Source organism: Cryptomeria japonica, chromosome 6, assembly GCF_030272615.1.
Source record: "Cryptomeria japonica chromosome 6, Sugi_1.0, whole genome shotgun sequence".
Taxonomy (NCBI): Eukaryota; Viridiplantae; Streptophyta; class Pinopsida; order Cupressales; family Cupressaceae; genus Cryptomeria; species Cryptomeria japonica.
This window is the reverse complement of record NC_081410.1, coordinates 99,515,737-99,543,056: the sequence shown is the minus strand read 5'-3', so window position 1 is coordinate 99,543,056 and position 27,320 is coordinate 99,515,737. Positions and strand designations below refer to the sequence as shown.

The following is a 27,320-nucleotide window of genomic DNA, read 5'->3' as shown; positions in this document are numbered from 1 at the left end:
AAATGCATGCTTGTGTTGCATTTTTTTTTTACCACATAAACTCAAAACCAATTTTTTGAAGTTGGGTACTTAACAAGTAAGCCATTGTATAAAATTGAGTGATTTGAAACATCCACATAAAATTTCGAGAGGCACGAAGTTAAAGTGCTCCATTATAAGCCCCTCTCCCTTACTCCTAACATAAAATATGGGTGCTAAGATTTTTTTTTATATTAAACAATGTTAAATTACAACTAAAAAAAAAATTAACTAAAATATTTTTAAAATATTTTTAAAAACAAAATTTAACTAAAATATTTTTAAAACATTTTTAAAAACATCCTTTGATTTTATCAAATCCCCTTATCCAAATTAGATTTGAACAAAGGAATAGTACATATAAGAAAACAAATATTTGTCTTATATTTATCTTTATTGATAAGGTTTATCTTTATCTTTTGAGTCATTTGATATTTAAGAATGGTCGTACTCCAAGCATAAGATACAAAAATACTTAAAGTATCATTCCCACTATTGGACCCCACTCCATTACTATGATCCAAAAAGTGTCATGTCAATACTGATCCCCAAAAAGAGCAAATCTAAAAGCGCAACCAATTACTCATCAACACACTAATAAGCATAACTTACTGCACTATGGGTCTTATGTTTTGGGGGGACCATTTTAAATACCTCAACAAAAAAACATGCAAATGAGGCATCGTATTTATCTATGCACACTCAAAACCATATTTTTTAAGTAGGGGAGTTGCTAATTAAGGAGGAGTATAAAATTGAAAGTTATTTGAAATATCCACATAAGATTTTGAGAGGCATGAAATTTAAAGTGCTCCACTATAAGACCCTCTGCCCTACTCCACACATAAAATATATATCCTAATTTATTTTTTAAATTAAACTATGTTGAATTATAATTAAAAAAAAAATTCCCCTCAAATATTTAAAAAATCCCTTTGATTTTATCAAATCCCCTTATCCATATATACATGTTTCATGAGAAGATCATGTTTATGATCACGCATATATCATGGGGTCACAAATATTGTGAGCATTAAAGCGTCATAATAGGTTGGTCTTTTCCTACCCACTTGCAACGCGGCATCACAGAAAACATTATTATTTAACTGAATTGAGCGGGTTAATTGCAGGTAAACCGAATTCATTGACTGTATTTCCAAAACTTGTAAGCCCGCACTTAACATGATGACGCGTAGATCTGATCCTATTACCTGTCTTTTATCGATCTGTCATTCAAAAGATTCCTCATGTGATTTTCATTTTCTCTGAACAGGAGCCTCATGGCGACGATCCATCCTTTCAAGCCTGCAAATAGGGTATATTCGATGTGCCTATTCGCTTCTACGGATATTCCGATGATCTTGCTGAAATTTTCTGTCAGTCCACTGGTTGTGACAAATTGTTCAAAATAATCATCCTGCGTGCGTAGACCCGATCGATCGGACTTGAATAAACAATTAATGAACAGTTAGTTCAAAGAAGTGACCCCACCGGTGAAGGAAATACAATATTAGGTTACCTGTTGAATGCAAATATCAGTCTGTCAATCCATGACGTCGTTGAACGGTCCAGGAGGCGATTTGAATGCTATTTTTAAAGCTTCCGTATAGGATTGCCAGACTTAATCCATGGAATTTGCCAAATATTGAACGGCGAGTCAGTATTGCTTTGGATCCGAACTTTACAAGTGGCTAAGACCGTCTGTTTGTACCTGTACCAGATTGCCGAGTGCATTTAACATGAATTAACGCGGTCAATTGTATGAAAACGTGGAGGAAAATGACGATTTTTAAAAAATGCGCAGAGTCAAACCCTGATGATCCAGGTGGAAGGGACGGACGGCTTTCAATCGCCTAGGGTTGAAGCATTTCTCTCATGATTCGAGAAATATTTTGATCATCGATGGAATTCACTACTAAAGTGCCGAAACAATAGTAAAATTTACAAGTTATCATCAATGGATGGATGGAATTCATTGCTTTATTGGAGAAACAACAGTTAAATTTACAAGATATCATCGACGGATCGATGGAATTCACTGCTAAATAAAAGAAACAACAGTCAAAATTTACATGATATCATCGATGGATCGATGGAATTCACTTGTATCTATCCGGGTTTGTTTCCAAGGGCGGCATGATCATATTTAGGGTTTCTTTGGGGTAAAATTTAACTCAAAGTTGTTTATATTTTTTTTTTATAAATAAAATATCTTCATATTTGAAAAACAATTTTAAAAAATTGCTTGACAGGAAGGTCGACCGTCAAATTTAATTACCTTACGGCTATCTTGTTCAAAGGGATAAGGTTGTTTAGGTCACACGTCCCGTAAATGAGGTAAAGGTTTAAGGTTAGGTGGTGAAATGATTTGACAATGAGCCTTAATGCTTAATTTAATCTTCAATGTATCCTTGTTGGAAAGTGGAAGTAATTCTGGGTAAATAATATGGATTTTAGTAAAAATAAAAAGTCAAAAAATTCATAGGTAGAATTTGATTAGATCTTGTATTCTTGAATTATAGGAGAGATATTTATGTACAAAATAGATTTTTTTAATTAATTATATTTTAATAAAAGTTATCTACATCTTTTTCACTTGTTATTGTAGTTTGACTAGTTTGCAAATTTTTTATTTATGTAGTTGAAAATAATAGTGACAATGATAATTATGTCGAGAGGCATCTACAATGGCATCAAAATGATCATAAACAAAAATCCATTTTTGAAATAATTTGACATGCAAATGACAAGTAAATGCATGAAATATGCCATGTTTTAGTTTTTGTCGAGGTGTTATTTTATTACTCCAAATAAAATAGAACCCTCGCAACTTGTCTCCAACTAGATTCACAATTTTTTGCATGCAGGACTTTAATGGATTTGTATTCTTGATGTTTAGTATTTTAGAAGAACGTTTATTTTATAGATGATTCTCTTCTATTATAAGATATCTCTCGACATATTTTACATATATTTTTTTAATATAAGTATACTAGTTATAATAATATTTAAGTTTTATAATATGTTTAATTTGTGAAAAGAAATTTTCCACATAACATAATAATAAATTAAGTATAACAAGTGACTTTTAAATTTGTATAAATTTATGATATAAATTAAAGAAGAAGACTAATTTCAATTTATATAAAATTAAAGATGATGGTAAATGAATAGAGGATTTGGATTGAAGTATGTTTATCTATATTATGATTAAGTCTATAGTGTGACCAAGGCATAATATAAAAAATGTGATATATGTGTATATTAGAAATGTATGAAAGGAATAATCTGATAAGAATTTGTGAAATATGTATGTATTAGCATGTTGACTAAAATTCTTTTTGTTTATACAAATGACATTTGTCTTCTCATGGGGCACACTTGGTTGGACTACTTTTGAATTTGGGATGTGATGAGTGATTTGTATAGTTGCTACCAGATGCTTGGCCTGTGTTGTAAGTTATCCTCTTCCATTGGTTTCAAATAAGGAACAAATCTTATCTATAAAGATGAGAGGACACATAATTTAAAGTTAGGAATCACTAGAATAATTTGTGGACAACAAAAAAACATTATAAGCCTAAATAAAGGTGGTCTGGAAGTTACATAAAGGTTATATTTTTGTCCTTGAGCATTTTCTATGTTATACTTTTGAATATTTGACAAAAAGGGGTTGTAAATGGTCATGGTTTAGCTTAACAAAGTACATCAATTTATAACTTCCTAAAGGACTAGATAGATATACCAAAAAAATAGTCTAGTGGACCAAGGGTAGTATTTTGACTAGTTTGAGGGTGATTAATATGTCACAAACAACATTATAACTTGCAATAATTTCAAGTAGAATTATTCTTTGATATAAAGTGGAAAGGTCTAGTCTGTCTAAACATATTTTTAAGGGGGAGAGTAATATATTAAATCTCACGTTCATTTTTATCTACCCACCTCCATTTGAAGATATAGAAAAACACTTATGTGGGAGGTGTTGTTGCTTACACAACAAACCCTATTTTTTTGAGTAGAGAACCCCTTTTAAAAGCCATTAATTATCATTTTGTAACGTGATTTTATTGGCAATGTTCTATGAGTACATTTTCATGCTTGTAAGATTATTTTAACTTTATAATGGGACCTTTTATTGATAACTTATTCGAGATTATTTCAATGCACCTTATATTGGAAGCCTTAGTGTCATATTTTTGAATCATGTCCCTATTATGACGCTTTTTATGTGTCTTGGTGTTCAATTTTTATGTTTGATAAAAACTAAGGTCAAATTTATACATATTCAAGTAATTTGTGTTAAATACAATTTAAGTCTATCAAGTACCTAGGTGATCTTAGGTAGATCAAATTTTTACAAAGAATTTGAAAATATTAAGTTAAAGAGATCAAATTTTAGTGTTTTAAAGACTTCTCAAGCAATTGAGCATTTTTAGTAACTTGTATGAAAGTTCTTAAATACCACTCCCCTTTACATTTTGGAGATCTAAGACAATGAATCAATCACGTAATTTTTATAAATTTCAATCATACTTCCTATTTTCGCTTTGTATTTTGAAGCTTCTAATTCCTCTTGAAATTACATCTCAAGCTTGCATTTTTCTTGCAAAAACCTACCACTTAAATATTATGGAGTTAGACTTTTATCTTTTCAAGCAAATTTTTTTTTTTTTCAATTGCTTTCACACTTCCATTTTTTTTTACTTTGATTTCAAAGCCTCGTGTTCTCCTTACAAATTTCATCATTGGTTACATAAAATGCTTTTTCATGTTTATATGTATCTACACTAGGTTGTTCCTAATGCAATTGGTAGAACATGTAAGTTGTCTATTTCTATGCAAAAGTTGGTAAATATCTAAACTTAAATTAATTCCATCTACATCTATCCCTAAGAATTCTTCATGATCCATAAACTACCCATCCATTTTCCTTGATCAAATTTGCAATCATAGAACGATCTTAGAGATTTTGAAATTTAAATATAAATTTTGCCCAAGTTTGCCCCTTTCTAATTAGTTTTTACTTGTCAACTTGAGTGCAAAATATTTCAAACTACATACTAGGTTGTTGTATAAAAGGTCAAACCATGATTCACTTTCATTAGTTGAAGGGAACATCCAATATCCACTTAAACATCACATAACATTATCATATGAGCATAGAAAATTCATTACATTATCAAATTGCATCAAAATTTGCACTTCATGACATATTAGGGTATCTTGTATGGTCACTTGCTATATTTGATCCTTGTTCCAAAATATTTAAATTAGAATTCAACGTTTTGACCAATGGAGATCATCCTTGTCTAGAAAACTCCTAAAGGATATTGGCAACATCACCTAATTCAACATATAAACATTATAAAAGGTGAGGTGAATTTTTTTAGTGTATTTGGGAGCACATAGTTTATTTTCTTGAAGTACATGGATTATTTTTTCAAGAAAGGTTCATTTTCATAGGTATGTATTCAACTTGAGATAAAGAACAATTAAGTTGGTTATCTTTCAAGGCTCTCTAATATTAGATTTGATTTCATAGCTCATTTTTGGATCATAGACTTTAATAGCATACAATAGAAACCTTCACACTACATACAAATCCAATTTATAATACCTCTTTATCATTTTTAAAAGTGTACACTTATTATCGATTATTAGTTTTAGCAAGCTTTAATATAGGGTTAGTTTGATTATTTGTTAGATAAGTTTCTTATGTTTTGTATTAAATAATAAGGGAAGGGTCCTAAACCATTACATATAGAAAAGCTTATCAAAATACCATATCAACATATATAACATAAGAAGAGTCTAAAGGCTAGTCACTAGGCCAAACTACACAACCAAACAACAAAGAAAAAACCAAAAATAGCCAAAAAAGGACATAGTAAAGACCTTTAAATATATACCATTCCAATCCTTAGTCAAGTTACTAATAATAGCATCCCAATTAGCATATCCTATAACTAGCTCTTTCATTTTATTATTCTTCATCTTTGGAACCTGCAAATCATCCACCATGTCTTGCTTCTTTTTGTTAAGCTTCGACTGACTAGTAACAAACCAAATGGTAGATATTGTCACATGTAATTCATCTATAACTAAAACTATCTATCATTCATTATCCTTCTTATATTTACTAGTATGTGTTGATAAAGTTTCAATATTTTATACATATTATCTTATTTATCTTTACAGTTCTAGCATTCATTAGGATTATAATATAATTCTTCAAGTCTGTTTATCCTTTCCTAAAAGTTAGCCATATCAACATAATGCAATCAAAAGGGTCTTCCTTGAAGTCATTTTGCTTATCCTGATCATAACACTCCCTTTCCTCAGCAAAACTAAGTTACTACTAATATCTTTTTAACCTCACCATTGATGTTCAAATCCTCAAGAATGGCCACAAGAGATTCCACATTGGTAGGAGAGAGAGACAAAGATTCATAAATATTAGTGTGTGGAGAGAGAAGTAGCATCCCTAGAATGGTTACCATCTTCAAAATCAATCAAAGATTGAATAGAATTATCATACCCTTCCCCTGAAATAGAAACTTCCTTCTTCTTAGTAGCGGTCATTTTACCCTATATAGCTAAAAGGTTTATTTTATTTTTTTTCATTTTGGTTAACTTGTCTGAAATCACACCCCTTTTATGTCTTAAATAATAATTAGAATAATAATTGTTTAGATAATTGTTAATGTATTTTTAAAAATAAGATTTGTTACGTGTATAACTTTTATATTAGTCATTTTCCTTATTTCATAATTTTTACCATTTTGATTTTGAGTTGCTAAAGTCTCATCACAAGCTACCTTTTCTTTGAAAATAATTTATCTCAATCTTACTATGGCTCACCATCAAGTTGGTCATTAAATATTTGTTGGTATCATAGATAAACAATCATAATAAGGAGAATGATTATAATCACGAGACACATGTAGAAAAAATAGATATTTAATATCTTTCTATCGTAATAAAGATTTGCTAATTTAGTTGGTGTTACTTCTTCTCAATAGTTAGTTGATGCTCTTACAATTTTTTTAATAAAATCTTTTATTTATATGTTATTCAAGGCATTGGTGCTAATTTTATCTCTAGATAAGCTCTTTACAAGCTCTTTACATGGTGCATTTCCTCCTTATTACCCAACCCTCATTTCCCATTTTTACTTCTACTTCTAATGACTCCCATATTACTCCTTATAGCACGACCCCCTCTCCTCATGTTCCTTCCTCTAGTTTATGTTTAGCCCTTATTCCATTATTGCTTCACATACATCTCACATCCATCTTAATAGTGTCATTGTTTCATGGAATACTACTAGTAGACCACACTTCGTCTTATCCTACTACTGTTACTCCTTCCTCTTTGCTTTCTAGCATTACTACAACTTATCACACTTTCAATGCCATATAGTAGTTTTTTATCCCTCATCTTCTTCCTACCCCATCCATTATATCTCACATTCACGTGATTACCACACTCACCTCCAACTTTGACACACTTTTACAAAATCCTAATAGAGTATAGTGTAAGGTTAATTTTAAGACTAGCAAATAGGATTAAAATGATTATGTTGAGGTACAACATGCTCCTCTTGCTTTCGAGACCGTCATTTATATATTACTAGTATAATTTATAGTACCATGTGCCTTGTGATGTATAATAGAGATTTTTACCCTAATATGCATTTGATATTTTTCAAAGTTAAATGTTTAGGTTATGTTTATGAAGATAAATTGTTGGTCATTTTTTTATATACATTAAGGGTTTATGATATACAATGATTTTATTCTTTACCTTATGTGCCCATAATTCATTATTTTTCTAAATTGACCAATTTTTTTTTTATTATTTCCATGTGCATATGTGGTTACGGATCATAGTTTCATATTTATTTATGTGTGCACAAATATATGATGAAAGGATTCATGATTATGCTATTATATTTTAACCCTTATATGCTAATATGCATCATAAAAATCTTGATGATGAATTACATAAAGTATTTGTTAAGGGATTGTTGTTAAGAAACCCTCTTGGAAATAAGCCATGATAAGCCTATATTTATATGATAATGGTATATTCAATTCCTTTAGATACTTGATATGATCCCATGCATAGAAAAGTAAGTGTCATGCAATTGCAAGTAAGGTGCCTTGGATTAGCACTACTTTGAATCGGATCATATGTAGTAAGATTTCACATGTAGGATTATAATACATGTACTTTGAAACTATAATCCTAAACATGCATACCAAGAGAGATATAAAACAGATAATGGAAAGCATACACAAACAAAGGAATGAGATAAAACCCTCCCAGATGCTCTCCAACATGCTCATAGTTGCTCCTCCCTTGTTCCTCTCCTCTCCAAGTTCCACATGAGTGTAGCCCTCAGCTTTTTGCACTATTATGGATGTCTTATGGAGATTCAAGATTATAAAAATGATGCACTACTTATGCAAGTGTAAACAAACTAGTATGAGAAAGAACCTTAATTATTTTATGTTAATTTTAACCCAAAATAACAAAGCAAAATGCTCCTAGAATGCTCTCTTAAAATGACTATAAATCTGATGCATAAAGATTTTTGGATCTCTGGGTCCTTTTGGAGAAGGAATGAGCTCTGTTTATAGGAAAAATGGAGAAATGGATGGTTGAGATTGAGTAATCTCAACAAGGGCCAGGATTGATGGGTTTATGATCCATGTGAGGGCTTTCAACCCAATCCCGGGATGACAAATGTCAAAATGAGATGGCTTGAGAGGAGAGGGAAGAAGCATTAAATGCTTGAGATGACATGAAGGTTACCTTGGCAGGTAAGGTTAGGCTTGAGTTAGATGAATAAAGCCCTTATCCAATGAATAATGCCTTTATCCAATGGACAAACTCTTGTGCAAGAGTTAGTGGGGATAACCATGGTCAAAGCAATGAATGCTTGAAGAGACCCATGAGTTAAACAAGGGTTGAGTTAGAGGGAAAGTCTCTAACCATGTGGGTGAGTTGAGTTTAACCATTAATGGTTTGGAAGACTTTGGGGGTTAACTTGTTGAAGACATAAAGCTTTTAATGCTTTCCAAAGACTTTGAGGCTTTGAGAAGTGACTTCAAGTTGCTTAGGAATGTGACAATAATTAGGGGATGGTATTAGGCTAATTAGAAATGGTTTAGAAGAATCTATAATGGGTTTAGGATGCAAGTGGGTTTGGTGGGTGAGAGAAAATAGGATTTTAATTAAAATAAAATTACTTTATTTCAACCAAATAGTGCAACTTGCATTTGTAGGAGAATGCAAGTGCGGGGGTGGGAGGGGGGGGGGGTAGTTTAGGGATTTAAATAAATATATTTTTATTTATTTAAAGGAGGAAAGGGGTTAAATTAAATAAATATGTTTTATTCATTTAATTGATTGTTAGAGTGTGGCTTTATGAATTAATTTAAATAAATTGAATAATTTATTTAGTTAATAGGAGAAGAGATTGAGGATGAATTAATTAAATATTAATTTAATTAACTGTTGACTGATGGTTAATTAATCAAATAAATATTAAATATTCATTTAATTAAGTGGACAGATTTATGTGTCTACAATATGGATTGTGGATGGATTGGCAAATCCAATTGGAAAAAGGTCACAAATATGTTTAAAATGATGTATAAATATAAATATTCTCATGTTAAAAAAATAGCAATTTTGTATGGTTAGATATCATAGAATTTCGACTACTATAAAGGCTACTTGAACTCTATCTATGTAACGGTGTGAGATTTGAAGTTGGAGCACTCATATATATAAAATAAGTAATATTGATCGCAAAGATGACTGTTGAACCTAAAAAGTTATAGTGTTGATCACAATGATCATTATTGAATGGTTGTAACATTGATTGCAAAGATTATTGTTGAACCTAAAACGTTGTTGTGTTGGTTGTAAAGATCATTACTGAATGGTTGTAATGTTGATTGCAATGATCATCATTGAACCCAAGAAACTGTAGCATTGGCCATAAAGATCATTGATGAATTGTTGTAACATTGATCGCAAAGATCGTTGTTGAACCTAAAATGCTATAATATTTGTTGCAAAGATAAATGAAGTTGTAGCATTTATTGTAGAGATTCTTACTATTTCCGTGAAAGATTTGATGACAACGTTGTTATTGAAATTGATTGTAGAGATCATTGCTAAATATGCGAAGGTTTTGATTGCAAAGATCTTTGAAAATGCTTCAACTTCTTTAATGATATATGTGAAGGCTTTGATTGCAAAGATGTTTGGAAATGCTTCACCTTCTTTATGGACATGAACATGAAAGACATCTTATTATGCATAATGATGGACAAAAGTAATCAAGGTGGTTCAAAACAAGGATAATACTATATACCTTTGAAGGCAATGATATTAAATTTTCTTCATTTAAACATGAGTTGCTAATATACTTATTTATAGGTGGCCCCCATCATTTAGTTACTTTATGTGATTAAATAAAGTTTATGGGGGGTGTTAAAATTATTAACTATAATCTTTCTACTCTCAAGCTCTCTAACATCTTGATGATGGATCACAAAGTGTGATATGAAACGTTGATGTAAAAAAGACAAACACAATCGAATCCATAAACAACACAAATAACTACTATGGATTGTGAAAAACTGATATCTATATCTCTTATATGATCACATAGGGGAAAGGATCCGGTAGTTGAGCGTGTTCCAATGACTATGATAGCATTTGTTGATTTAATGTCGACACTTGTTGATTTATGCCAAATATTTTTTACTACCATAATCAAATGAAATGTATCCCTAAACACTAAAAAGCAACGAATCATGTGATGCCACATTAGTGCACAAGTATAAGTCTCACTTTTATACAATTATCAATATCACTTTTCTTTTGGGGTATTTTGGACACCTTGTCAAAAAACATACTAATACGACATCATAATTGATGATGTAGCCCTGGAACCTTAGTTATAAGCAAGGGACTTGCCAAGTAAGCTCCTGTTAAAAAATTGGGAGTGATTTGAAATTTCCATGTAAGATTTTTAGAACCGCGAAGTTAGGGTGCTTAACTAGAAATCTAGAAGCTATCAAGACAATTTATCATAAATAACAAAAATTTCATTCATTTAGTATCAACTATATTTAATCACACCCTATATGTAAAGTCATATCTCATACAAGAGACACATCTCTAAAACATGATACCTGTTAAAAGATGGATAACATGATACCTATTAAAAGATCTTTGGATCCATCTATTCTCCAATTTTCTACACACCATGTGTCTCTAACTTAAATACACTTAAGCATAAAATTTCACTAAAATTAAATCTAACCAACCATTAACAATTCAAAATATTCGTTTAAAAGAAAACAATTCAAAATATTCAAAAATATTCACTACAAAGCCCCCTAAACCCATGTCTTCTCCACAACAAGATAATTGTACGTACCCTTTAAAAAAATCCTCATGCCCATGTACTTCTGCGCGCCGGAATACGGCGAACCAGAGTCGGGCCGGCGGACCGTGCTCGCAAAATGAGGCCGGGAACAGATCCCGTGAGTTTAACACGCCGAGGCAGCCGGCACAAGAGACTAAAAAGTGTGCTTGTCAGACACGTAAGTACACATCGCAGAGTGACGTTAACACGCGTTGCCATGTGTCAGGCCTTACATGTCGCCATGCGCAGATGTTTAAGTGCGTAGCGCTTTCCTTCCAAGCGGGGAGTGGCAAAGGCCACCGGTGACACAGGGGTGCAGGCCAATCAATATTCGATTCCATATCCACGTCAGCACCACTACCCTTGGGTTTGGATTACCTCTTTAATATTAGCATCTACCTACGTTTTGTCCTTTGTACGTTTTACAAATTCTTCCGGGAATAAGTTAAAAAATTTATACTGTTTTTTTTTAATAATTCTATTTTATTTTCATGTGTTCGCATGAAGGTCGCATTGGAACCTAGTCTCAACCGGATCTAGAGATAGTTGCGGAGAATGTACTTCATAACATTAGGGGACTCATTATTTTATTGTCAAAAGACATTAGTAGCTGTCATCAAAATTAATATAATTTTAATTTATTAAAATGGTTATTAAAATTTGTGGTTATGGATTGTAGAATGTGATTTTGTTTTTATTATTTTATTGTCAAAAGATATTAGTAGCTGTCATTAAAATTGATATAATTTTAATTTATTAAAATGGTTATTAAAATTTGTGGTTATGGATTATGGAATATGATTTTGTTTTTATTCTATGTTTAATTAAGATGATTAAAATCTAGTTTATCAAAGTTATATGTAATTTATTCTATTTTACTAACATATATTTTAAAATTCTAAATAACTTGAAATCATTGTATGACATCTCTTTCACATAATGACATTAGATTTCCACAATCTATTATGTTCATATTTTGCTATTTCTTTCACTATTCATCTATTTTTTTTGTGTTCAATTTTTTTATTTTTATTTTTAATTAATTAATGAAATTGATTTTTTTCGTTTTTCCAAAGTCGTGGCTTACCTTGTTACATCAAGTGCATTATAAATCAAACTATTTCTTAGCCAACTTATGACAAATCATAGTGCGTTTTAAATCATTAGTACTATTAAAAATAATATTAGTCATCTAGAAGCTCTCACAACAAATATTCCTTTGATTTGCCATAAAAAAGAAAATCATTTTGCATCAAGATTACAAATATTTTCATTAAAAATATGCAAAATCTAATTGACCAATGATTAGGTTCCATCATCAAAATCTTCAACATCAAACCCAACTTTAGCCAATCCTAATAAAAACAAACCAAGAACATTCCTTGCCAATTTTTTAAACTAGGCGGACTCTAACTCCTTAAGCATTACACCTTCTAAATATATGTAAAGCTAATAAATAAATAAAACTAATTAAATATAACAAGTTGTGACATATTTTATGATGTAAATGAGAAACTTGAAAATTAAGATTAAGAGGTCTTCGCTACATTTGATGGTTGATTGATAGCTTGTTTACTTGTGTGCAATTTTATAATCAAAACTTCTAATCGTTTAAAATTAGAAGTGCTAAAATGACAAAATCTAAATTGGATTATCCTCATATTTCTACAAAGGGATGGTGTTGCAATTGTAAATCTATCCTAAATGGTGTAGTTTTGTATGAGTGACATGATATATCTTGAGTTGAAATATCTCTTTAGTACACATTATCTTGATGTGTATTTGTGTAAGGAAAATTGGGTGGTGCTACAAAGGACTATTGGGCCCTTATCACAAGGAGACGATCGATAAACTTCCTTGTTAGTAATTATGCATCTAGATTGATTTGCTAGTAATTGAAATAGTGTAAACATAGATGTTGGATACTAATGTATTTAGACTTGTTACTAGCTAAATGTACAATTATTAGTGATTGATATTTGATTATGTTGTCCTAATTGTCAATTAGATGTTTTCGATGATTGAAATGATTGAAAATGATATTTTTAAATACACGACCCAAAACATATAAGTTTATAACTCAAAGCTTTTACAATGATAAACACTTATTAACATATATATATATATATATATATATATATATATATATATATATATATATATATATATATATATATACAAATCAGTTATTTGTGCAAGGAAGCAAGGTTAGACAAAATAGCAAGCTTTTGATAGAGATCATAATAAAAAATCTAACATCGAAAAATGTTTAAAAATTTAATAAATTTAATCTGATAGTGCTTACATTGAGTAGATTACTTACTCTCATGAATATTATTAAAATTTTCCTTTCAATCATTCAATTTGAAATAGAAAGTACATAACTATACAGATATGAAATAGATAGTATTGAAGATACAATTGTAAATTGCATGACTAATCAATTTCTTTTAGCTTAAAGCTAAGGATTGAAAAATATTCATTTATCAAATTTCACGGTACAATTATTACTTAGATTATGTAATCAAGAACATACCATCACTTTTACTAAATGTATTCAATCAATTGAATTTCTATACTAATATAATTCGTCAATACTATTTTTTATTTAAATAATCTATATTTAAAAAAAAAACAATATTCATTAAAAATATATTACAGAGGAAAATCAATCGGCGAAGGGTCTAATCAGGGGAAACGATCTAAGAAATTTTTTCATATAAAACCCTAAATTTTACTATGTCGTATGATGATGCCGTTGATTGTTCTTTCAGCAGGCGCGAGGTCAGCCTTTTGACAGAGATTGAAGCAGTAAGATTTTAAATATTATTAATTTTTTTTTTGGAGGCCATAGATCGTAGCCTTATCTGGTTAGGCTATAAATACTTACTTACTTCAATGCATTGACAAGTTCTCTTTGTTTCATGCTTCATATGCGGGTAAGATGCTTATCGCCCTCTTTTGAAATTTTGCTTCGCGTTTTTACGATTTCTATTTATCTTTGGCGTTTCTTGTATGCTTTGCTGGTCTCCACAGAGAGCGGATATCGTTTTGAAATCCCGCTTCAGATTTGAGGGTGTCGTTTTCCATGTCTATTGTCTTTTTGTATAATTTTATGCGGATATTTGCTAGAAAAGAAAAAAAGCAGATTCAGTTCAGAAGAAAACAAATAAAAATTTCATTCTAGAAGATTAGCTATTCTATAAATTTTATCTTTACGAGCCTCTATTCGTGAATTTGCGTCTGTTATTGCTCGCATTGGATGAAATATCGGCTATCTTGACAAAAATGCCTAAATTTTGCTTTATATCGGTTCTATTTGAGCTGAAATGGCACTCGCGAGTTGTGAGTGGCTGTTTGCTTCTATTTTCTTACAGTTTAGTGTACTTGGAAGACGATTCTTTATTTGGAAAGAATATTGGTTAGGCTTTGGTCGAAATTAGTGCATTTTAATGAAATTTTCTATGTATTATGTGGAAACCACTTATTTGCCGACTTTGTTTTCCATTAATATTTGATGAATTTCAGTTTTATTTTGGGTGAAATGGCTGGAAAATTTTGACGATATTCAGTTTTGTTTTGGTTGAAATGACTGAAAAATTCTGATGATTTTCACTTTTAATTTAGGTGAAATGGCTGCAAAATTTGATGAATTCAAGATTTATTTTACCTAAAAAGAGTTACTTATGAGATGTGAGTAGCGGTTTGCTTTTATTTTTATTGCGTTTGAGTCTCCGAATGCGTTGATTCTTATTTGGGAGGTGACTTTGTCCGACTTTCTCGAAATCAGAGCATCTTGATGAAACTTCGTCTTTATTGTGAGGAATCCGCTTGGTTTTAGGCTGTTTTCATAAATGGTTTGTGGTTTTTGACTGGAAATAGAATGTATCCGGACCGATTTTGATCTTTGACAACATTTTCATTCGTTTTGAGCTCATTTCTGAAAAATCTATTTTCTTCGCCTTTTAAATGTGTTTTTGAATTTGATTGATCTAAGCGCGTCATTTTTGACTCTAGAATGATGAAATTTACATTGGCTCCTGTCAGTTAATATCTGTAGAGTTTTTGGGTTCGTGGAAAAACTATACATAACATCGGATATGTATTTTCTTTTCTGTTTATTTTGCAGATACATTTACTACGAAACAGGGTATTTTTATGATCTCGATTTGAAGTTGTAGTCTGACGTCTGTGACATCCAAAATGAGCTGGATAGATCCAAGAAGCGACCTGCAAACCTGGAAATTTGCAATTTTCAAGAGGGAGTGATATTGCAATTTCCTACCTTTTGTCGTTCGATTGTGCTTCTTCTCGTCAGCCGACATTAGAATTTGTATTGAAAAATACGGAGTTAATGGTTAAAGAACAGAAAGATTTGGTTTCATTTAGTCAGATGGCACCAGCTTCTTTCGTTACTTACAATGATGAAATTACCAGTAAACATGTCGCGCCTGTTTTATGTTTGAAGCCTGGTTTAGTTGACGCTTCTTACAAGCCAAGGGCATCTTGTTTCAACATAAGTTTCAGAGACATCGGATTCCCTTCTGAAGGAGCGTAGTAATAATCAGAAGCAGTTGATGGTGTTTTTGTCCTATGACGATATCGTCGTTTTCTTTTTCATCTATTCCAGAACCAGTCCATTGTACTTCTGTTGAAATAAATAACAAAGATTTGCCCAAGGTATTCGAAATATCTTTATTTGTTGATTTTGATTTGCAGGAAGCTATATCAGAGAATTGATTTTTTCAATTTTATTTTGAATTCTAGAGTCTGGTAAAGATGAAGACTGTGTGCTCTGTATCCGTTTTTTCGAGGGTCAGGGCTTCTGGTGAAAGTATATCTTGTTATTTACCTTCTCCTTCGGCCTCTACATTTCAAAGATTGGGTTTAAATCACTCACAGTGGTAATAGTCCATATGATAAATTTTCTTTGTAACTCTAGGAATTTCCACTTAGATGTGCTTTATGCTTCACATCTGTTCTTTAACGTGCAGTAATGCTCATTTTCAGGTGTGGACGTGACAGTCTAAGGTTTCGAGATGGACATAAAAGGATTTTAGTTAATCAAGTTACTAGGCGACCTGCCATTGCTCTAAGTGCTCTCGGGGGTCAGATGAGTAGAAGCATAGCTAATCAGGAGGTCTGCAACCCTGCAAACTTCTTTGAAAGTGTAAGGCCTTTATTTCTAGATGGTACTGTTAAGAGTTTATACTTCTCAGATTTTAATATAAAAAAGTAAATGCCCGAGTCATAGTCATTGTTGTGAGAGATGGGTTCTTCTGAACCATTAATCATGAATCCTGAAAAATCATAAAAAAAAAATTTCAAACAGTTTCTACGACCTTACTGACCATTTTTCTGAAATAAATTTGTCTTCCTTATGTTATTCCATTAAGATTACTGTCATTTAATTGTTATGCGTTCCTGTTATGCTCATGATTTCATTCTTTGTTATTTATTTGGGGTAAATTCCCCTTATGGGGCGATATTCAGTTAGACCAAAGGTTATCACTTTAATCAAATTCATCTGGGACTTGTACTGGCTTTGTTTTTGGGGTACACAACACCCAATGAGTTGCATGTGGTATTTTATCCAATTTCAACAGTTTATCATGTTTCATGGGGAATCAAACATGAGGCTTCTCTTTGGAAGCCCCAAAATCTGGTCACTTGAGAGCTCATCCTAATCGACAGTGCTATTGCCCTTATTCAATTCTAGAACTTTAATGTTGAATTGTTTGGGGGAGAAAGATATTTGGTATTGCCCTTATTCAATTCTAGAACTTTAATGTTGAATTGTTTGGGGGAGAAAGATATTTGGTAAGAAGAAATGGTATCTTTACCAGGATGCATGCACTCCTTATTCTTAATGCCTAAAGAATCAACATTCAGAAAAGATTAAGGCAACAGATCAGTATCTTGGTAGTTTTTGAAATATTGTTTTTGATATAATTTTTCTAGTTTCTGTATTCTTCTCACTTTATCTTAAATCATATTTTAATATTTAAAACTTTAATTTAGTGATCTGGTGAGTAAACATGTCTACTGTTGTATGGAGTTTGTTCCTGATAAGGAAGTGGTCATGGGGTGATTAACAAGGAAATTCAAGTCGCAAAGGAAATCATCTGATTATTTCCAATTCAATCTCTAGTATTCTTTTTTTCTTTAGCCTTTTGATGCTTCTTGGGGTGGGGTATCCATGATTTGGTATTCTTCTTTTAGAAACTAAAATTGCCATTAAACTTATGAAAGCACGGATTTTCATACAAAGGAAGCTAATTCTGTGAATTTGCAATTTTAAATCTTCATTGCAGTAGCGGACAACATCAATATAGCGTCCTTGAATTTTTCTCATATACAGCTATTGTTGGCAATCTTCATTTCAATATAGCTTTAGTTGTATTTAATTGTAATGGTTTCTATGACATTGGCAGGTATTGAAGACTGCAAGGAAAAGATTCTGCGATGAGATTTCTTTTCGTGTTGAAGATAGAAATGTTTCTCTTGCAAAGGTAATTATTAAAACTAATGTTTGTTATTAATTATTATCTATAGCCTGAGATTTTTTTTATTTTTTCAATTGATAGCCTTGAGTCACGTTATAGATACTGTCAATGAAGTATCTTATATTACATATCTTGCCACAAATTTATTCGGTTCTATATATATCATAGAGCACTTGTTTTTGTTCTTGCACACTCTATTAGCAAGTCGAGTTCTGTTTCATGAAAATGTTAGCTGCCTTGCCCTGGTTTTGACGTTGTTATGTGCTCCAGTTCAAGGTTGACCTCTTTTTAGAGAAATGGCTGATAGGAAACATTGAATGCCATCAAGTCATTAATAAGTTTGCGCTATTTTCTCCCTTAAACTAGTGAATTGATTCTGAGAAATCGGTTCCTCCTGGTTCCTTTTTTCCTTAGTTTGCTGGATATAGAAAACGTAGTAATAACCTATTGTTGTTTAAGCAATCTTATTTAGTTTTGGTGTGTGGGAGCCACATTTTGGCAGCTTGTTGTCTGGCTATCATTTATTTAGCTCTGCACTCACTACGGAACAATTTGTTTGGAATTGATCTTAGCCTTATTTCTTTGCATGATTCTTTAGAATTGCAGAAACATCTTTGCTTTTGAATTTCTTGTACCTTTGACTGTTTCCTCCAGTAATTAGTTTTTTATCATTTTGTCTGGGGAAGTTTCACAAATTCGTGGAATTTTGTTATCCATATCATTATTACATTTTGGTTTATGACATAAGAATTGGCTTCATCCATTCTGTCTTTTGCTCTTCGCCATTTGTATGTTTCTCTGTTTAGAGAGCTTATGTGAGGCTAAATTATATTTCAGGGCATCTTTAGTATTCTGTTTTAGGGGAAATGTGGGCAACGGTGAGACTGGTAATTTTGTTATATATATGCTGTCATTTTCTAGGGAGGCTTCCGTGTAGGACATTTTCCTTTGTTTATGGCATGAACAGGTGCCTCTATTCTGCATGCAGCGTGGGAAAATTCATCTTTAAATGTACTAAATGCTTTTTACTCAATATGCGTTGTGTGGACTTGCAGGCTTATTTTGTTTAAGATTTCCTGATATTTGAAATATGTGCCTTGTTAGCTATAACATTCATTGCAAGGATCAGGCTTGCCAAAGTTTTATGGGTTGATGTACTTCCATAATATTATATGGGTTTGTTCATGTTTTTAGAACAATATTGTGGAATCTAAATCCATTTCATGTATTAAAGTCAGCTTACTGTAAAGCTGCATGTGCTGTTTGGTTACTTTTCAAGAATATTTCTATCATTCCGAGTGCCGGATTTGCAGCTCTGAATTGCATCTTTTTCTTATATTTTTTGCATCTTTGCTATTTTGTTTCTTCCACAGTTTAGATTTTTGCTGGATATATTCTGTAAGATTATGCTAAGTAACTTGTTCGTATAAATATTTGGTTTTATGCTCAAGAGATGTTTCAATTGCTCAAATGTCAATGTCTTCTCACGAGTTGCAAAATTCTATTGCAGGCTATGTTATTGATTGCTGCAGAGGATGAAGCATTTGTTTCTTATAATCATGATATGGATGCTCATTCTGTTCTAAGCGAAGGGAGAGAAGTTCCCAGATCCAATAGGCAGCCTCCTGATGAAGGTAGCTTAGATGCTTTTCTTCTGAATGGAAAAAGCATTACATCATGGCTCTCTGAGCTTGATGTTATAGCAAGACAGGTAGAAGCAGAGTTAGTATCAAAAGAAATTGGATGTTATTTGGCTGAAGTTTTGGAGGCAGTTAATGTAGTTCTCTTTGATTTACGAGGGTTCACTAGATCATCTGTTTTGAAAGATCCAAAACAGTCATACTTGCATACGGTGCTAAGTTCTGCATCTGGAAGTGGTAATTTCTTTTACTTTCTTCCTAGCTCTATTTATATGTGCAATTTATGCTTGTATTGGAGGTTGAATTTTAAAATGTAAAATTGTCAACTGCAGAGGCCAATTGACTGTATGCTTTGGAAGTTTGTATTCTATTTTCAATTCAAATTGCATTATCTTTTTGTTAAAAGGGATACTAAAGCATTGAAAGAAGCAAGTTTGTGTCCAACAAGTTGGATATTTCTATAGATGTTGCATAAATTTTGTAAACTATGCGGTTTGATACTTTTATGATGGAAATAACTTTCTAATTAGCACCAAAAAATGTAACATCATATTTCTCAGCATTATGTATGTTGATGGAAATAATATTTCTAACAAGTACTGAAATAATTTGTCAGCTATAATGCTAAGCATTATATATATTGAAGTTTGCCGGAGACTTGGAGTTACTATTGTAGGAGCACGAATTGGAGAGGATTTTTTGATATGGCCCGAAACTAACAACACAGAGGTTTGTTATTATCTTCTCAATTGTTTAGCAAGCTTGTGTGTTGAATTCACATACTTTGTTAAGCGTCTGTACTGTTTCATCAATGTTGAAAGCAGTGTGGTAATGTTAATCCTAGTTGGTGGTTTGTTCTTGATATCCAGCCAGCTTTAGGTGTTAAGAGTATTATGTGCTGTAAAACTTTCAAGAGTATTACTTTCATGTTTTTCATTTTATGCATGTTGTTTGTCAAATTTAATTAACATTGGAGAACACATTTGATGTTTCTCACTTTCTAGTTTCACTTTATGGACATTCTAATCATTTATCTAAGCATACTGTTTAATGGCAGGAGACCTATTACATATGCTCTCTGAAATTTTTAAGTTACTGAATCACATTGGGTTTTTAATTTCAATTTTCTTCTTCCTGACATCCATCAAATAAATTGACTAGGAAAACTCAGCTTAAAAATCATACCTTGAGAATAAATGTCCTTGGTTCTTTGGGCTGTTCAGGCAAGCCAAAAGACATATTTGAGAGAGTTTTATTTGTGGTGCACAATATTTTACAATGTGGGCAGTAGCTAAATAAGTTTGATAAAAAAGAAGGAATTATGTACATTCTTTGTTGGGTCTTTTGGATTTCTCAGAAGAAATTGTCATGTTTTCTTCCAATTTCTTGTTCAGATAGGAATTTTAATTTGTTTTTGGTTTTGAGATTGGAAGACTAGATAAAAATATTACACCTCAGTAATGGTTCATTTTCTAAGTGCTCGTCACCATGCCAATCCCTGCTCAGATGGGGCCGGGGCTAGCGATAATAGCCCAACACAAAATTCTGTATGCCTTATAGATGAGACATGCTCTATATGCATATGGGTGTTGGTTCTCCGTGTTGTGCAAACACCAATGCATTGCAAAATTGTGCAATAGTTGGAATCAATGCTAGCGCTTTTAGATGAGTCCCATAGATTTAGATCCATCACAGAATATTAGTTTTCCTTTAAAGACCTCTCTCAAATAAATTATATTTTTGAGCTTTTCAATTAATGCTATTTTAGGTGTGTTTGTTCAGGAGCTCTTCAAACTATCTGAAGGGGAAAGTTGGTTTGCTAGAGTAAATGGTAATTGTGTTAAGCATCCTGGATCTAAGGCTTCTGATTTGAATAGTGGATCGCTTCCCAGTATTGAACTTGGGTCAAACAGAGACATCACCGCAATTGCTTTGGCAAATCTCAAAGTGAGTTTATCAAACACAACGTGGCATTTGTTCAATGGAGCATCTGAAATGGGATAACCTTGTAGCTTCTGAAATAATATGAAGTTGAAGGATAAATTAAATCCTAGTGTGAACTTAATGACTTCAAAAAACATTAGGCTTTATATATATTTTTATTCAGATGTAACTTTAGATAAAAGGCATCATGCATTTAATCTAATTTGGTTGGTTCTCGCAGAGGCTTTACTGGAAATCTGCTTCAAGGGCACACCCTGGATTGTTGCTAACTTCGCCACTTCGACCCGTGGGTCATACTTCTGAGAAACAAAAGAAAGTTGACAGTCCAAATGCTTTAACCTTGCGGCCAGAGGAACTAAGGTGTGTTTTTTCTTTCTTTCTTGATTATTGGGATTGGTGTTGGGAATTATAGCTTTCATGTTATATGTCCCCACTTTCATCTTTGAATGTTGCCCCTAAAAAATTTCAATATTCATTCAGAGTAATCGGTCCTTTGTTTTTCATCTTTGTTGAATCCTATGCCACTTGAGTTAGCATGATGCCTGATCGTAATGCAAAATATTTAAAATTAAATATACCTATGTAACTGAGGTGTGAGTGCAGGCCTTAAAAACCACCAAAAATGTGATGCACTTGTATCCCATTTGCTAAGTACTGGTAGTGGATGCACTTTGGGATGTTTTGAGACACTAAGGGATGCACCCTAATTTTGAGCTTAATCTCTCTCAAAAGAAGATGCTCCGCAATACATGAGACTCCCAAAAAACTCAAAAAATAAACAGAAGATAAAAAAAAGTAAATGAACTTAATCTATCTTCACCCTAAAAACAAACCGATTCAATGTTTTCCCTTATTTCAATGTTATGACTCTCATTTTGACTGCTGCACCTATATTTTCACTGCAGCAAGTGCTGGAGGGAGAGTTTTGAACAACCAGAATTTTTGCTGGAGATCTGCGCTCATTTGACCACCGTTTGAATGCAACAAGTTGGAGCACGGTTCATGGAAAGTGGGAGGGCTTTTTGTGTGTTAATAACATTGGAAGATTCAGAATAACAGTAGCAATTTATAACATTGCTACAACAACTTCGAATATTTCTAATGTTTTGTTATGTGTTGTGTGTGTATTTATATGCATTTGTGCTTGTGTGCATTTAAGTATATATGTATGTGTGTATATATATACATATGTAGATATATTGATAACAGAGGGACACATTTTATGGCTCTGCGCGCTTACCCTGCAAGCCCATAATGTTGAAACCTGGTAACCGTGATGTCTAGCTATATCATGCTTGATTTAACTTTGCTAGTTATGCTAACTAGTATGCTACAAACGAGCTATTACTAGTTATGCTAACTAGCATGCTACAAACGATAGAAATTCACATGTTAAACTGCTACTACCCTTTATCCATATTCAGTAAGAAAATGTTTGGGAACTTGAATTTATTTCTTTTCTAGAAGTTAGTCTGGATACTTTCTGCATATCACTAATGGTATTATAGATTTTGTTTGAAGCTTTGGTCTCGGATCAATCTGGTCTGTGACTGTTTTGTATCATTTGCTTCAAATTTTGTGTAGCAACTACTGTTCCTGAATCTCTATTTGGCATTAAAAGGGAATGTAAGTCACCAGCTTTTTTTATTATATTTGTGTAGATTAAGCTATATGATTTTTGCGTCTGCAGAAATCTATATTGGATGATGAACCTCTTAAAGTTTCTATTGTCATTGTGATGTGTTTTAAATTTTGTATTAGGAAGGATGATAATTGTACATTCATTCTAATTTTATGGCTTTGTTAATTTGTTTTCTTTCTGTAAGACTCATTGCTTTCGTTGAATTTCTTCTTTCCACACGTCTGTTTAATGGTACTGTTTGTTTGTCATCTTTCCTTCCTTTTTCAAGGGAGTCCATCATGGATCATATTTCCATTTTTGGTTATTTTCCCCTCGAGGTATTTTCATTACTGATGGTGTACTAGGCTTTTTCAGATTTTTCATGACTTTGAATCACAATGTGTATGTCAGCTATCTTAGCATATAACATTTGGTGTTTTGAGATATCAATAGTATATAATTTTAGGAGTGGTTTATAATATTATATCGTGATAACTTTTTATGTCTAGGAGTCGCATAGTATAGAAGAGGCAAAATTATGATGAATCTGTCTAATAATATTATTTGATTTGAAGTTAGGGCCAACGAATGACTGTAATTTTGTGCCTCACTCTGATTTCGCTGTATCTCATTATTTATCTTATCTAGATTGTCCATTATGGCATCCGAGAGACTGCTAATTTTGCAACCACATAACTGGGTACTGCGGAGAGATCATGGCATGCTCCTGTACTATAGCAGGTGATGACATTTTATTTCTAGTATCAACTTTGAATGGACCCAGTTTGTATCTTAGGATCCTGTGTTCTATTTATAACTTGGGTATTGAATTTACGCTCAAGTTTTGATGAAGATTTATTAGGATAATTATGTTGAAGTGATGGAGCTAGATTTCTATTTTCAGATATTGCAGATTATGCATTTTTTTTAATAACTGTATCACTAGGCATACAGAGTTTTGGTATTAAAATTTCGTTCGTTCTGCATTCCCACAGACGGTATGGAGAAGCTGTCCAAGAGCTCAGTATATGCATGGCCTTTGCTCCTGTGGAAGAAGCAGAAATTCTGGAGCCTTTTGTTGAGAAGCTGCATCTAATACGTGTGGAGTCATCCTGGAAGTCTATGAAAGCATCCAATACACTCGGCTCACGTTCATAAGACAATCCTGTAGCACTTAATTTGACTTTTGCTTAGGATAGAATTTAGGTCAGTCTCTCATTTTTTTGCCATTGATTTGTATGCAAACATATACGTATGCTTTGTCTGGCTTGAGCAAGGGGATTTTGAATTAATTAAAATTGTTTCTTATTTGGTATTTTATAAACCTCTCTTCTTAAATGTTTAGTTAGCGACAAGTTTTTACCTCGAGGAAACAACTACGTTGTAGAAGATGGAAGTTATGGTTCTCTTCCGTGACAATAAAATGTACCTTCTATCTACACGTTATTATGTTGTTAGCAAAAGCTCATAATCATCTGAATAATAGATTATGACACAGAATGATAACCGGTAACTGAGCTGAGTAATCAATAATTTAGATGGAGTAGATGCCAGTTTAGAAGCATCAGGATGGAGACTTAATGCTTCTTCAAGAGACTGAACTCTATCTCTAAAGCCAAGATTATGCAGATAAAGGTTCTAAGTGCATTACACAACCCTGCATACTTCATTATCAGTCTCATTTTTCAATAACCTACTTCAATGCTATATTGACTGCTCTTATATATATATATATATATAAGTATGTGAGCGCATAGGATTTTGGCTGTGGCATAGCTCTAGTTGTTATTATACCTACCACTATTTTGTAGTTGGGAATGAAGGTGACATGGCAAAAGATGATGAAATTAGGAGTTAGAGCTATTGATGAGTTGCCCATCCTTCTTTTCGTAACATATGGGGCTCTCTAAGGCCCCAAGTTTTAAAAGCGTATGCAAGACACCAGGTCATACAAAATATTGTATCGTATAAGCACCCCTTGTATTAACCTAATATATGTAGAATAGTAATGAAATATTTATTTTTGGGAATTGATAGATTAAGTGGATTAATCCTCTTACTTAGCTGTTAGCTAACATTTTGAACATCTAGCAAGTGATATTTTACTTTTTGGTATTTTAGAGAGAAGTTAATTTGGAGTTGAAAAGCCATAGAACAAGGAGCTCCTGGTGCCGAAGCCTGTTGAAATTTTTAATATCTTCGTTCTTTGTTCCTTCTTAGAAATGAAAAATCTGTCAGTCTTAAATCAGCTTTTAGTAGTCTCACTTCTACTGTTATGGTCTGCCTGAAAGTTTAACTAATCCTATCTTTTGTTAATTGTTTCCTTTATAACTGTATCGAGACAAAATCAACTTTACTTTCTAAATACCAAACATGAATTGCATTCGAGTAAAAAGTTGGGTTAAAATTTAGCCACTGAGACAGCCTCAGTTAAGCCTCAGTTAATATTACTTAAAAATGAATCATGTGCAAGTGTAAGTTGTTACGTAGTTGAGTGTATCATATGCACACTCCTCAATCCATTGTAAAATCTAACTGCTGTAATTCACTCCGCAGACATCAATTCTTGAAAAGGGCCTGCCGAAAATTAAGTCAGGCCGAGGTAAGTACAGGTGGAAAATGAATTGATGGGAAAAAAGCGTATGACAGTTATTTACCTACGTTACCCCGAGTTTCCCTGATGGAGATGGCAAGGGATGGGTTTCTCGGATGATGATTTTTTTTTTTTTTTTCTTTTTTTTCTTTAAATCTGTTTTGGGGATGGTTTGTTTTGCCAGTTTTGGGGACGGCTATATTTTGGCTATATAAAATACGGAAAAAATTTAAAATATATAAGAAAATTTTAATTGTTCATATGAAAACATGGACAGAGCATGTACGTCTACATTATATTCATATTGAAAATATTATGGAACCTTAAGTTTTAACATACTCTGTTTGTGTTCAAAATTTATTATCAATACATTCATAATTCAGAATTCATTGTCAAATAAAAAGTAACATACAAAATGCTCAAAAGATACACTACTGCAATACTGCAATGTAGTTTCTTTTGCAACATGTTATGGTTCATGTCCATTCAGTCCAACGGAATCCCAACCAATCCCCTTGGTGTCTTCTCATCAACTTGGGCCACGTCTTCAGGATCGACATTCCACATAGATTCAACTTATTTTCCTTCCATCTTGCAACTCTTATTTCAATGGTTACTAGCATCAAACCCTCTTGCCGCTCCACTTTTTGTCTTTTCATACAAATGAGTCAAAATCTTTTGTTTAATGGCTTTTAGGACGACTTGCAAGGTAGGTTCTTGCAAAACAATTAATGAAAAATGGTGATCTAACCCCTAGAATGTAGTAATACATAAATTTGGCTAACTTAAGACATCCTAGGGGCTGGATAGCTATTTCCTAATTCCCGATCTTATTTGTTTTTCGCCCTTGTCGTCACCGCTAAATTTAAGGGACTTGCTGCGTTGACAACAATCTCCACGTCTTCTTTTGTCAAGGAATTTGATAATAGAAGGGCGTGATCTGAGGGACTTGCTGCGTTGACAAAAATCTCCACGTCTTCTTTTGTCAAGGAATTTGATATAGAAGGGCGTGATCTGAGGGACTTGCTGCGTTGACAACAATCTCCACGTCTTCATTTGTCAAGGAATTTGATATAGAAGGGCGTGATCTGAGCCTTTCCTGGGCAGTTGATAGGAAACGACAACTATAACAGTTACTTTGCAGTAGTTGAAACACAGTGCTATCATTTGGAAGTCGGGAAACCCAACTACGTAGAGTATATGCACTGTGCAAGTGTAAGTTGTACTTTGAGTTGAAACACAGTGCTATCATTTGGAAGTCGGGAAACCCAACTATGTAGAGTATATTAGATAGAAAAATTTGAGGGATTTAAAAACCAAATGTATGGCTAAAATGTATTTTTATTGTACTTTGGACTATACTTTGTGTATAATTCATATTTGGAAATCAAACTTATGTGAAGTTTCCTAGTAGTACCATTCTTTTAACACCTCATTAGTGACTTTGTTGCCACAATCCTTGTGTGGCCTTGCCTCCCTATCTTTCACTTTAATTCTAGCATGTTTATAGATTGTGAGTATTTCAAAAGCTCATTAGGGA

The 27,320-nt window shown here is 32.5% G+C and overlaps 1 protein-coding gene across 7 annotated transcripts; it reads left to right on the top strand.

The window, feature by feature from the left end:
- The first annotated feature begins 14,142 nt into the window (after nt 1-14,142).
- Nucleotides 14,143-24,511, top strand: LOC131039729 (uncharacterized). Of its 7 annotated transcripts, none has more exons than XM_057972566.2 (12): nt 14,665-14,821; nt 15,104-15,169; nt 15,606-16,156; nt 16,244-16,380; nt 16,487-16,646; nt 17,911-17,988; nt 19,493-19,859; nt 20,239-20,351; nt 21,405-21,569; nt 21,787-21,926; nt 23,836-23,928; nt 24,183-24,511. In XM_057972566.2, exons 3-12 carry the CDS (start codon nt 16,070-16,072, stop codon nt 24,343-24,345), a joined length of 1,503 nt encoding a protein of 500 aa, XP_057828549.2. In that variant the 5' UTR covers nt 14,665-14,821; nt 15,104-15,169; nt 15,606-16,069; the 3' UTR covers nt 24,346-24,511. The 7 variants fall into 7 exon arrangements, with proteins under 7 accessions (XP_057828546.2, XP_057828548.2, XP_057828551.2 ...); XM_057972564.2 differs by lacking the exon at nt 14,665-14,821 and adding an exon at nt 14,829-14,897; XM_057972563.2 differs by lacking the exons at nt 14,665-14,821; nt 15,104-15,169 and adding an exon at nt 14,143-14,287.
- The last annotated feature ends 2,809 nt before the right edge of the window (nt 24,512-27,320 follow it).

Coding starts and splice junctions, on each gene's coding strand:
- LOC131039729 (XM_057972563.2), top strand. CDS start 16,070: ATGACGATATCGTCGTTTTCTTTTTCATCTATTCCAGAACCAGTCCAT. Junction 16,647..17,910: donor CTGCAAACTTCTTTGAAAGT/GTAAGGCCTTTA, acceptor TGACATTGGCAG/GTATTGAAGACTGCAAGGAA. Junction 21,927..23,835: donor TTGCGGCCAGAGGAACTAAG/GTGTGTTTTTTC, acceptor TATCTTATCTAG/ATTGTCCATTATGGCATCCG.